At 47.6% G+C, this 13524-nt stretch overlaps 1 protein-coding gene across 1 annotated transcript; it reads left to right on the top strand.

Moving 5' to 3' along the window:
* Positions 1-3879: 3879 nt before the first annotated feature.
* On the top strand, positions 3880-11637 carry LOC125103642 (uteroferrin-associated basic protein 2-like). The gene is made up of 5 exons (XM_047735321.1): positions 3880-3902; positions 6073-6744; positions 7615-7882; positions 9408-9555; positions 11386-11637. Exons 2-5 carry the CDS (start codon positions 6099-6101, stop codon positions 11581-11583), a joined length of 1260 nt encoding a protein of 419 aa, XP_047591277.1. The 5' UTR covers positions 3880-3902; positions 6073-6098; the 3' UTR covers positions 11584-11637.
* The last annotated feature ends 1887 nt before the right edge of the window (positions 11638-13524 follow it).

The following is a 13524-nucleotide window of genomic DNA, read 5'->3' as shown; positions in this document are numbered from 1 at the left end:
AGAGAGGAAGATATTGCCAGCGTGACCCTTCAATAGGGCCCTTCACCAAATGTCAGGACCACCAAATGAAACTCTTGATGTGGTCAAAAGTACTCACTTGGTCTCCAGCACCGAGAAAGTCCCCCGAGTGTAGGGAAGTCACCCCAACTGGTGTCATTGCCACCGGGGAAATGGTGGCCACTCCCATGCCAAGGCAGGCAGAAGCTGTTCGGGGGGAGGAGGATGCAGCATTGGGGACCCCACTCACAGGATAGTCACAGGGCTCAGAGACAGAGGGTACAAGGGACAGAGCTCAGGAAAGAGGATTTCACAAAGCTTCCCGGTCCAGAAGCCCAGCTCTGCCATCACGTAACCACGTGACCTTCAGGGTCTCAGGGAAACCCTTTGTGCTGCTCTCTCCTCCTCGGAAAAACCTCACAGCTCCTGCGTCATGGGTTGTCCTGGGAGTAAACACAGAAAGGTGCTTAGGACAATGCCCTGTGCATTGTTCGTGCCCAGGAAATGCTAACCCTAATGTCATTGTGTTTCTTGTTATTCAGATTGGAAACCTTTCCAAAAAGAGGTGTTCCTTTCTAGCCCATGTCCCCGCTCTTAGCTGGGAAGAAAATGCAGGCATTTGGGGCAGAATGTTCCCTGCCACCCACCCTGCCCCCTGAAGCATCTCTCACATGGTGTGGCCAGCCTCCTCTGTCCCACGCATCTCAGAACCATCTGCGAATGGAGGCCCCCATTTTGTTCCCTGGGGTGTATCTGATCTCTGGTACCAACATGCTCCCTGCCCATCAGCCCACCGATCCCATGCAAAACAGCTTTCAATGACATACCATGGAGCGCCTGGGTGGCTCAGTGGGTTAAGCCTCTGCCTTCAGCTCAGGTCATGCTCTCAGAGTCCTGGAATCGAGCCCCGCCTCGTGCTCTCTGCTCAGAGGGGAGTCTCCTTCCCCCACTCTCTCTCTGCTTGCCTCTCTGCCCACTTGTGATCTCTCTCTGTCAAATAAATAAATAAAATCTTAAAAAAATAAAATAAAATAAAATGACACACCACAGTGCCTGTTTATTCTTAACTGTTAAAAAATAAATTCTCCCTGCACCAGGGCACTTAAAATAGGATGCTGACATTGTGACTCTTGATAACTAATATAATTACCATACAGCATACCACACTTATAAAGTCAAGAGACAGCATTTAAAGAAGTTTTAACAGATCTTACCTGTAAAAGTTTGTCCACTGCCCATCTATTTTAGAGACTATTACCAAAGAGAGATCTCTGGTCAGGGATCTCTGGGTTAGGAGCACAGCTGTGGTGTCATGGATGTGGGTGTGAGTCCCAGCTCTGCTCCCTGCTAGCTGTGTGACTGTGGCTATGTTACTGAACCTCTCTGAGCCTGGATCCACACCTCTAAAATGGAGTCAGCAATAATAGTACCATCCCAGCGGGACTGTCATGAGAAGGTTAAGTGAGACCTTGCCAATCAGGGGTGCCACACAGAGCCCAAAACATGGCACCATTACTGGTCCACATGACCCCAGGCCCACCATCTTTCCAACAAAGCTTGCTGCCACTGCTCATCTTTTTTTTTTTAACAGCTTTATCAAGCGAATAATTTGCATGCCATAAAATCCACCCATTTTCAGCATATAATTCCATTTTTTAGTAAATTCAGCCTCATTCCAACCCAGTTTTAGAACACTTCCAATACCAAAACCTGTCCTCAAGCCCATTTTTAGTCTGTCCCAGCAACTTCTCTCAGCCCTTGACAACTGCTGATCAGCCTTCTCTCTAAAAATTTACCTTTTCCGGAACTTTTCTAGAAATAGAATCCAACAGTGCAGTCTTGTGAGTGGCTCCTCTCTCTCACTAGAATGCCGTCAGAGTCCATCCATGCTTTAAAGGTTTCAGTGTTCTGCACTCCAACCCACAAAGAAAGAGGATTCCGGTTTCTCCATGTCCTTGCCAACACTTAGTATTTTCTGTCTTGTTTATTACAACCTTTCTAACAGGTGTGTAATGTTATGTCACTGTGGGTTTAATTTGCATTTCCATGTATTTATTGGCCATTCATATACGTCCTCTTTAGTGAAATGCCAGTTAGAGTCTTTTGCTCATTTTTAAATTGATTTTTTTTGTCTTATTATTATTATTGATCTGCTGTGAAGTCTTTGGTGGCTAAATTCAGTATCTGGGGATACTCAAAGGCTATTTCTATTGACTTCTTTTCTCCTGAGTAGGGGTCACACTTTCTGGTTTCTTTGCATGTCTTGTGATTTTTTCTTGAGTGCTGGACATTTTAGAAAACACGTTGTAGTAACGCTGGATTCTGAATCTTCCCTCCTGGGCGTTTTTGGTTTTCTGTGTTTATGTAGTAATTTGCCTAGACTAAATCTATAAAACATGTTTCCCCTGCAACTTCTGGCCACTGGAGTTTCTTGTTTTTACTATTTTATGTCTAAGCCTGCCTCCTAGAGGTCACCCTTGTGATTATATTTCTTATTGTTCAACCCCATATTGATCAGAAACTGTGTTCAACCACCTTGAGCCAATAAAGTTTCCACTTGCCGCTAATGGATCTGTATGTGGGCTGATGAGCCCATTCAAACCTCAGGTAGTTCAAGTACCACCCAGATTTGTCTCTCCACTCTTCTTTCTTGCTTCTCCATGGACCAGAGAGATGTGTGTAGCTTGTACCCTCTCCAGTCTCTGTTGTACACATGCAGAGTCTCCCCTCTGCCTGGGATATGCAGAGGACTCATCAGACACCTAGGCCTACCACACCTTTTGGGCCTCCCTGTTTAATCTCCTGTTACTTCGCTGGCCTATTTATTGCCCCAAACCCAACCACAAACTATCAAAACCACTGTCCCCTCCCCAAAAAAACCCAGCCCCTGCATACACACACACTGCTTACCACTAAGATCATCACTTTAATAGGCAAGACTCCAAATCAGGGGAGTTGGCTCTCCTCTGGTTTGACTACCCACCAGCAGAGCTGGGTCAGGAGGAAGCAGCCCCAGACAAAAATGCCACAGGCTCACTCTGCACCTCCTCAAAGTTTAGTACTTTTCATGAATGAATGCTTCTATGTTTTTCATAGGCCTATGGTATATTACTAGAGTATTAGAGCACAGAAATGGTTGTTTTTGACAATTGTGTCTAGCTTTTTAGTTGCTGCTAAGGAGAAATTTGTTGGTGGTTTCTCTCCATCATGCCAGAAGTCAATTCCTTCTAGATTTGGAATAACCCTATACATAGAGCCTTGACCCACCCTGCAATTCCCAGGCAACTCCATCCCACCCCACAATCTATAATTCCCTCTTCAGATTTCAAACATTCAGGAAGATGTGTAGATTCCTGCCTATCTTTTTAAGACCTAGATGAAAGTTATCCACCCTCTCCTGATGGTCCCAGGTTATTCACTGGGTCCTTCTCTTCCCTAGCACAGCTCCTTCCTGGGAATGTATACTCTTCCTGACCAATCACATGGGTTACCACCATCTTTTTACATGTATGTTTCGCTCTCTAAACCAAGAGTTCCTTGGGGTCAGGATTTCTCTTCAAGGTGGAGGCAGGCTTTGAACATTTTGTTAGCTCAGTACCTAGGCCAAAGCATGGCTCTTGGGAGGGGTTAAGTGGACGTGTGCCAAAACCTTGCCTGAGCAAATTTATGACCAGTAACACAAATGGTGCCATAACCATTACTTTGCTCATTGTCTCACTGGGGACTGATGTGCAAAGAAAAATAACATAAATGATTCAGTTGTTGTTTGCTTTGGACAGTATTTGAACATGATCTGTTGGTCGTTAATATTAACTCAGGTTTATCCATATCACTACCCCTGCAGCAGTATAAATAAGGCACAGGCAGATACAAAGAGCTCTCAGCAACAGCAGCTCCTCTGGAAGGTAAGTCACCTTTCTCCGAGAGACAGAGATGGTTCCACCTGAGTGTGTGTTTCATTGCTCCTTTTTGCCATGTTTCAGGTAGTACTTGCCTTAGGGAAGATGATGAAAAATCCAGTGTGATAAGTGTGTGTGTATTTTCTAGAACCTCCTCCATATGCTCTTTTCCCCACCCCAAGACCCCCTCCCCCCCCATGGCCCCTCTCAACCACAGTGCCCTCCACCCCTTACTGCCCCTTCCCCCATGCAGACCAAGTGGATGGAAGGGGCCGGGAAGGAGGGGAGCTACTGGGGGAATGATAGGGGTGGGGCAGTTGGGGGCAGGAGCCATTGCTGGGGGGCTGGAGGAGACAATAAGGGCATGGGCAGGCTGCTCAGGGCCAAGAGTCTGGTTGAAAGGAATCAGGGCTTATGGAGGTTCTCTGTTACCTGAAGAAATTGTACTCGATCCCCTCGAAGCTCATGGGGAGCTTAGGAAGAGGAAACGACGAATTATACTTTGGGGAACCCACCTGACTGCAAAGTAGCTGGAAGGGTCAGTGGTGGGCAAGACTGAGAACTGAGAGATGCTATTTTAGTCAGCTTGGTCTGCCATAACAAAATACCACAGACTGGGGGGCTTAGACAACAGACATTATTTTCTCACAGCTCTGGAAGCTGGAAGACTGAGGCTGGGGTGCCAGCAGGGTTGGGTTCTGGTAAGAGCCCTCTCTCTGGTTTGCAGATGACTGTTTTCTAGCAATATCCTCTTGTGACTTCATCTTTGCAGGTACATGCACAGGGGCAGGGGCAGGGAAGAGCCAGTGCTCTAGTGCCTCTTCTTACCTGGGCACTAACCTATGATCATATAAAAGGGACCCTCGTGACCTTGTCTGACCCTGATTCCTTCCCACAGGCCCTCCCTCTAGATATCATTATTTTTGGGAGTAGGACATCAACATGGGAATTTTGAGGAACACAAATCTTCATCCACAGCAAATGCTATTTCTGTAGCCATGACAAGAGACACCATGGTGATGGATCACCAGGCACATGCAAAGGAATGGACCCTGTGCCCAGAGCTGTGTCAGGAACTGTAGGAAAACCAGGGAGGAAGACAGGGCCCTGCTCTAAAGAGGTTGAAATGAACACAAACTGAGCGTGGTTCACATCTTTTCCCTTCCCTTTGGGATGCCAGAAATCCCACCATTAGAGCACCCTTCAGATTCCAGGACTGATTTCTGGTCCCAGTCAGTCATGGGGGGCACATCTGGGGACACAGAGAGGTTTTTCCCCCAACAGTGGGACGGGACAGTAGCTGTAAGGACTGAGAGGGCCCACGGGAGACGGCCAGGATCGCCCGAGATGACCTTGTCAGGCCCTCTGTTCAGCTCATGACCCAGTCACCTGAGCACCACCCAGGCTTTCTTTCAGAATTCACACCTGAGAGCCCTGAAGCCAGATCTGGCCTCCATCTGGGTTACATGGTGTTAGCAAGTGCTTTTGACAGGACTGAATTTTTCAGGCAAAAATCTAGGTTTCCAGCTTCTTCAGAAACATTAAAAAAAGAAAAATCTGGCACCAACACCACCACTTCCACATGGGGAACACTGCTGGAACTGAGTGGCACCTGCCCGCCTCTGGCTTGGACCTGCCTCTCCCTTTGCCACAGTCCCCAGCACTCCTTACTGCATGACACTTGCTGGCCTTGTCTGGGTGTATTTCTGGCCAGATCTCTGTAGCAACTGAATCTGAACTCCCTGCTTTATCTTTCTCCCTGGTCCTTACCTTTCCACACTTTTTAGGACTTTGTCATGAGCTTTGTATTAAAAAAAAAAAAAAAAAAAAAAAACCAGAAAGAGAGAGACGGAAAGAGTGTAGAGCACCGCTCAAAATCATAGAATATCATAGTGACAAGACTTTCCAGGACCAGGCTGGGGAAGCTACTTGCATTAGGACCCACCTGCAGCACAGGTGAGAGTAGAATTATATCCCTTTGTCATCAGGTCATTTATCTTTAATTTGTCTAAAGTTCCAGAGTGCTTTAGCCTTTCCTCATTAGCCTTAGTTAGCATCCCCCAATCGAGGACTAAAAGTAACCCCAGCACCCAGGTAATAACGGGCCCTTTCTCAAGCCTGTTAACATCAAGAACACATTCCATGGCATGTTCATCCTCCCACCTCTTCCTTCCAGTTAGAGCTCCCTGGATTTCTGCAGCAATGTCCCACAGGAAAATGCCCCTGGCTCTCTCTCTGGTCCTCATCCTCTGTGGCCTCCTTATTAGCACCTGCTGTGAAACTGAACGAAGATCTAAATGGAATATTTACCCAGTCTCATCATGGAAAATGTCACCTGTCCACCACAACATAGAAGCAGGCAATAAGGCTTTCGCCCACAAACTGTTTGAAACTCTGCTAATGGAGCATCCCAGAAAGAATATCATCTTCTCCCCTCTGAGTATCTCCACCTCCTTGGCCATGCTTTCCCTGGGGACCAGATCCACAACACTCACCAACCTCCTCAAGGGCCTTGGATTTGACCTCAAAGTCATGAGGGTGTGGGACATGCACCATGGTTTCCAGAGTATCGTCCAGATGCTGAAGCAGCTGAACAGAGAGGGACACCTGAAGTACAAGGACATGCTCTTTATCGATAGCAACAGGAAGATCAACACCCCATTTCTGTGGGATACAGAGCGGATATATGATGTGAAGGCCCAGATGATTGACTTTAGAGATGTAAGAAAGACCAAGAAGCAAATTAACCACTTTGTGGCTGCAAAAATGCACAAGGGAACCAAGGGATTCATCACCTCTTTGAACCCTCATACCTTCCTGTTTCTTATAAACTACGTTTTCTTCAAAGGTAAGGTTTATCAAGTCCATGAATTCCTGTTTGGGTAACCTTAGCTCTTGGGTTTCCTGGAAGATTTCAGTCAGAAAAAAGAAGTATTTTCTGTGATTCTATCCCATGTCCCATAGACCAATAGATTCAAAACTTTTCTTTTGCTTTTATCTCCTTGTGCTATCTATCTAGCATTTCTAAGTGTTTCTGTTCCCACCATTTTGGTCATATCGTTGGCCAAACTTAAGATATTTTGGAGTAAAATGGAGTAACTCTTGATGGCTAAAGAGGATTCCGAGCAGGAGTGTGTGTATGCCCGTGTGCAAGCAGGAGTATGTTCTTCTGATAAAAAGTCTCCCTCCTTGAATAAGTTAAACAATTTAAGGCAGATTTCTTTGTCATCAGACTTCTCAGAACTTTTTTTTTTTCAATTATCTTACTTAAATCCAATTAATTGACATACAGCAGATGATTAGTTGCTGTTACAGAGTTCAGTTTATTCATCGGTTGCCTGTCAGAACTCTTAGTCCATTAAAATGTGGTGGGAATTTTCAAAGAAGGGATGTTGTGGTCATTGTTTCCTAAATTATTTCACAACAAAATCCTTTCTTGATGTTATAGCTCCAGAAGCAGGCAGTATTTTGGGAAATATCTTTTGAGGAATACAGATTTAAAGAAATCCTATGATGAATATGGTCAAAATTCATGTGTTTGCCTTTCTTTCCCTTGCATCCACCTAAAATTTTAAATATTCTGTTCACTGAGGTCCAGGTGTCACTGGGAGGGGGCTTCTCCATTCTCAAGCCCCTCACCTCTGGGGTCCCTGGACATGGAGGTGCTGATGCCTTCTCCAACAGGTCACTCTGACTTTTTCCTTCCTGATTCTCCTAGGCATTTGGAAAATGGATTTTCATACCAACTTCATGCACAAGGAGGACTTCTTTGTGGATGAGTGCACCACAGTGCGGGTGGACATGATGTGGAAGAAGGAACACATGATTTATAGCAGATCGGAGAAGCTGTTTACTACAATGGTCAAAATGCCTTTCATTGGAAACATGTCCATAGTCCTTATGCTCCCAGATGTAGGACAGCCCGACCCTTCTGTAGAAGAGATGGTTGTTCAAAGAGCTACACTTCTGAAATCCAGTGGCATGAGGTATGCTACTCTGGAGGGACAGTCTAGATTCACATTGAAATTTTGCTTGGATCTTGCTTCCTCTGTGCAAGTCTTATTTCAGGGGAATTAAGTATTTGCTTATTTCCTGGCATATTTGTGGAACATGGAATAAGCCAAGCAGGAAAAATTGTGACCTGGCTTCCATTGTCAGCTGGATGCCCCTTCAACTGTCTAAATTATTGTTCTTCTTCTTTCGTGTATCAAAAACCCACCCCATACAAACTCGAGGGGGTAAAGAAAAGAATGTATTGGAAAGATACACCTAAAGGGATAAACACAACCAGGAATCACTAGGGATTGGACGGGGGACAGCAACATCATTGGGAACTCCATCTCTCTGATGTCATTTGTCCTCTCTGGCTCAGCAAACCAGCTGGTTTACTCACCCAACACATATATCCTCACTGTCGATTCCATGCCAGACACTGCTCAGGACTGGGAATACGGTGGCTAACCACACAAGTCTTTGCCATTGTGAGATTTCCAGTCTAGTGGGAGAGGCAGTAAGTCAACTAATAAATTCAAATTGCAGTACAACTATGGAAAAATTGAGTAGGTGATAGAATAGAGGATTCAGAAGTAGAGTATTAATTGAGGATCCTAAATAGGTATGATGATCAGGAATGATCCTAAGAGGTATATTTCAAGCTGAGTGGACATGACTTGGCTCTCTTCCACTCGAGCAAATGCTCCACTCCAGAGTGAAACCAACATATTTCTGTTCCACTGACAGATTCCTGGAAGGGAGAATTGGATTGATCCAGCTTAAGTATGGTATCCACCATGGTCCAATCAAATGTGGACAAATGATGTAATGAAAGCATGATCCCCAATGGCCCACTGATCTTGGCAAGGACTCCAGTCTTCAGGCAGTAAATGTGTAGACCGGGAAAAAAAAATCTCCAAATAGTGTTCTCACTGTGCCACATAGGAGCACAAGCTACTGTCTGGGCAGTGTCTGCTGTGGTTGAGGCCCACAGCGGAGTGTGTCTTCCATCATTTGCCACAGCCGTACTTCACACAATGTCATGTTTGGGACAGGGGGCACCTCAAGAGAGGAACCCAGCTGAGTGGGTTACAATCCATTCAGAAGCTCAGCATCACATGTATTGGTTTATAAACAACATGAAGTGCTGGGAAGGGGTGGGCACTAGGCACTAGATCTGCACTATATTTGGGGCCACTGCCCAATTAAATCCCTGCTTACAGCTGGAGGGTTGGAAGGACTCAGGGCTGGATCCCCTGGCCAGACCCTCATCTCCTCTTGGTTAGGGAGACTGTGAAGGGCATAGCTTGAATGTGTATTTTAGGCAAGTGCTTGGTCTGGAAATGTATGGCTGCGTCTCATGCTCCAGCACCATTAACCTCTCCCCACGAAAGTACCCATGCCCCACCTTTTCTTAACTCTCCCTTGGAAGATCCCTGAAAGCAAAAGCAAGGTGCCTCCCCTGGACCTAGGAGAGAGAGACATGCTCAGCTTCCTTGTGGTTTTCAATCCTAACAGATGGGTGCACATAATTATGCCCAAGTTCAAGATCTCCTCCAAGATAAACTTGAAAAAAATGCTTCCCAAGATGGGCATCAGCAATGTGTTTACTACAGCAGCAAACTTCTCGGGCATCACAGAGGAGAATTTCCCAGCTATTTTTGAGGTGAGTAAAGCAACTTATAGAGTTTCTGTTTTATCCACGACAGTTCTGAATGAAAAACCAATTTTTAAAAAGTAGTTATAAATCTTAAGTCCCTTGGCTTTTGGGGTTCTTTGGTCATTCAGACATTCATAAGCAATGGCATCAAGCCCTTTTGGAGGCTCTCGGGTAGTCATGAACAAGCCAAAGTCTTAGCCTCATGGATGTTCCATTCTCCTGACAGGGTCAGACAGTGAACGTGCCAACAAATGGATGTGCCCCATGTCAGCCAGGGACACATTCTGTGAAGGCAGGAAAGTGAAGAAACTGAACAGCATGCTGGGGTACAGTGGGCTGGATTGGGGTGGGCTGGCTAGGAAAGTTGTCGGGCTGGGTTGGCCTTCATGCAGAGGCCTGAAGAAGGAAAGAAGAGAGCGAGGGAGCACGTCGAGGAGACCCATGTTCAAGGGCATCCTGAGGGGGACATGGGCTTGAAATCTTTGAGGAACCCCAAGGAGGCCAACACAGCTAGCATCGTGTTTGAGACCGAGAGAGGGGGCCGGCGAGGTCCTGTTTTCTGACCGGCGCGGGCCCGGGGGCTATTCTGACTGACATGGGAGACCCCCAAGGCTGACATACATTGACATGTGTTTTATAAATTCATGTTCTGCGGTGTGGAGGAAGTGTGGCCCATAACCCAGGGGAGGGATAAACACAGTTTGACCGGGCGTTGGTGGGACTGTTAGCAGTGGTGAGGAGACCCAGCGTGACTTTTGAAGACAGAACTGGGGAGCAGGGAAGGAAGCGTGAGAGAGGCCAGCTCAATTGCTGGAGCCTGGTCTACAATGGAGACTGCCCGAGGTAGGAAAGATGGAGGAGCAGCGGGACGGGGCGGGGGTGGGGGGTGTAGATGAGCAAGCCAGGACTGGCTCTGCCAAATGGAGATGCCTTCAAGACATCCAGATGCCATGGAGTATTTGTGGGCACAGGGGGCTGCCTCTGATTACTCCATCAAGGTCACAGACCAGCTGGCTGCTTGGTGGCCGCCCTGTAACACACATGCCCAGGACATGCCTAGGGATCAGAATTCCTCATCACGGTACAACACTTGATCAATTACAAAGCAGTTTTTCAGAGTTCTTTCACCTGAGTCTCCCAATGACCTTGGAGAGGGGACAGTGTCTGCTCTCTAACTGAGGGAGGAGTGAGCTGCACTCACAGAGGACACCCGATACAGTTTCCAGGGCCGGGGCCCTGCTGGGATGCAGCTCTTCTGGAGTCACAGCTCTCCCTCCTCACAAAATCCCTGGGGCAAGCTCACATTGAGCGCAGTGGGGGGTGGGGGGTCTAGGGCTAAGGGATGCCACACCCCTCGCGATGGTACAGGAGTACAGGAGTACAGGAGCAAGGTCACCAATGCTGGACAGGGCCTCCTGCAGATCAGAGGGGCAGACACCGGTGTTCTGGCGCAAGCACTTCCACACAAACAGAAAATGGTCCATGCTGGGATGGAGACAGGAAACACCAGCCCCTTCCCTCCCTTGTTTTCTCTCTACCACATCCTTCTTGAAAGCGTTTGAGAAGTCCACACTCAGGGATTCTATGGGACCTTTTCCTAAGCCTTCAGACCACCCAGCTTCCCTCTGAGCTCTATTCCCCCTTCCTCTGATTTGAACTCCTAAACTCCTTGAACTTTCTGCCTGCACTGGGGGAGACGGAGCTCAGTAGTTAGTGTGAGCCCCTTCCCAAGTTGTCTGGATCCAACTGCTGAGAGCCTCGGGTGGTTCTCCAGGAATGGGAGCCAGCGTTCCCCCCACTGTGCCCAGAGCTGAGCCAAGATCTGTTTCCCCCCAGGCGATACATGCAGCCACAATTGAGGTGAGCGAGGAAGGCAAGATGGACATGGCCTCCAGGAACGCCATCCCCTATCACACACATACTGCAGCTCCCTTTGTCGTGAAGTTCAACAGACCCTTCTTCCTGTTTGTGGAGGATTGGATGACTCAACGAGCAATCTTCATGGGCAAGGTCTTCAACCCCATAGCTGAGTAGAGATGGGGCTGGGCTCTGCAGAGCTGGAATTCAGCTGCTCCTGAATAAAGGGAATAAAATTCACACTAATGAGTCAAAAGAAGCTGAGTCGGAGACGTGTGGGCTGAGAATGGAGGTGGGGCAGGTTGTTGCTGGTCTTCTGTCCTGGGAACAGGGCAGGATAAGGAGAGGTGGGGGGCTTGCTGGGGACACTTGGCAGATGCACCTTCTGTCCTGAAAAAGGATAGATATATGCAAGGAAGCGATTCTGAGGGGCGCGAGCAGGGTGTGAGAGTCTCTTTAGTGCGGAGCTAACTAGCCTCGCTTCCTGGCCATGTGGCAGTCAGAGCCTGTTCGCTTGTCTATGCAACAGGAGCCCTATAACTCCACCAGGCAGCCCCAGGCAGGAAGCTGGGTGGGCAGAGGTAGGGTCCTACCACAGAGAGGGGCACCCACGAACACCTCAGTGGGCCTCTGTGTGTCGCCCCGGCTCCAAGGGGAGATAGGCTACCTAGGAAGGCAGAGACCCCCAAATATTTTGGATGCATCTGCTCTGTGCAGACCCCTTATGAGAAAGTTGCTATTGACCCTATGGGATAAGAATGAACATGGATGAGATGGGAAGAGCCAGGAGGATGGTCATACACAGAACAGGGTATGAGTGAGCATGTGTGAGTGAGTGTGTGTGTGTGTGTGTGTGCGCACATGCGTGTAGAAGCTGGGACTCCACCTTGGAATTACACCAGCTCATCACCAGGATGAGCCCATCAGGATAAAGTCTATCCTGGCCTCCAGCTCGCAGGCACCACACATTGGGGCACTGAGGTCTGTGAGGTGGTTCAGCAACCTGGGACACTTGGGCAGCCGGCTTTGCTCAGCCTACAGCACTTCTATAGATCACTGCCCACTCCCTATAGCATGCGGGACACCAGCCCCCTACCATCCTCCATGCTCACCCTTCAGCATATGGGTTATTAGGACCGAATAGTATCCATGAGCATCCTTCAGCACAAGGGACACTACACTCTCACTGTTCTCCGTTGGATGCCATCTACTCCATGGGACATGAGGCCCTCAGTGCACCCTCTCTGCTTTTGCCATGGATCTGCTGGGACCTGAAACACACACAAGTGGGGATCTCCAGGCCTTCCTCCATCTGATTATGCTGTGGACACCACTTCCTCCACATTTTCTAGAACAATCTACCTTATTGCTCTTCCTTCAGGGGAGCGTCTTGTGCCAGGGTCTAGCATAGAATCCAAAATGGGGGGTCCTAGAGTTGGTTCTTCTTCCCCTAGCATGTGATAAGTGACTGCAAAGAGCCAAGTGATTTATGTGCAAGTAAGAGCGAACTGGGTTCCTATTAGATGAGGGAAAACAAAAAACAAAAACTCTGACCATATATTTCAATGGTCTTGTTCATTTGTAGCGCAAATGTGTCCTTACAAAACACGCAGAAGGTTCTCAACACTGTTCTAGATCCAAGGGTAGGGTCTCAAGTGTTGGTGGGTGTAGCAGACCCCATCAGTGCCTGGTCCAAATGTCCTTGGCCTTCACCTTTCCAGCCCACATTGATTGAGTCCCACCTGGAGCTCTCCACCTGGGGCTTTCTCCTGCCTCACACACCGGACGGGCCGAGGGCACCTGGAGAAGCAGACTCAGCCTCCTTGGGGGGCCTTCATGTCTGAAAAACACCTCCTGATTGGAGCCACTGTGCCAACCTGGACATATTTTATTTGGCTTTATGCATATGATGAAATAACTCCACCCGCTAACAATGTTTGATTGTTTTCTCATATAAGTAAGATATACGTTGTTTGTGAGAAATTAGAAGAATACAGAATCTACAAAGAAGAAAATAAAAGTCACCCCAAGGTGACTTTTCACCAAAATTTCACTCATAAGAAATAATTCAATTCGTTCCAGGTTTTGTTCTAGATCTTGGCTGATTGATGGTGAACG

Source organism: Lutra lutra, chromosome 7 (assembly GCF_902655055.1).
Source record: "Lutra lutra chromosome 7, mLutLut1.2, whole genome shotgun sequence".
Taxonomy (NCBI): domain Eukaryota; kingdom Metazoa; phylum Chordata; class Mammalia; order Carnivora; family Mustelidae; genus Lutra; species Lutra lutra.
Note: the sequence above shows the minus strand (reverse complement) of the source record. Positions and strands in the feature narration are given on the sequence as shown.

What these genes read in the sequence shown, in the direction of transcription:
- LOC125103642 (XM_047735321.1), top strand. Translation starts at nt 6,099, where the DNA reads ATGTCCCACAGGAAAATGCCCCTGGCTCTCTCTCTGGTCCTCATCCTC. An exon ending in AAACTACGTTTTCTTCAAAG is followed by an intron (nt 6,745 to 7,614) that starts GTAAGGTTTATC and finishes TGATTCTCCTAG; the next exon opens with GCATTTGGAAAATGGATTTT. An exon ending in CTGAAATCCAGTGGCATGAG is followed by an intron (nt 7,883 to 9,407) that starts GTATGCTACTCT and finishes CAATCCTAACAG; the next exon opens with ATGGGTGCACATAATTATGC.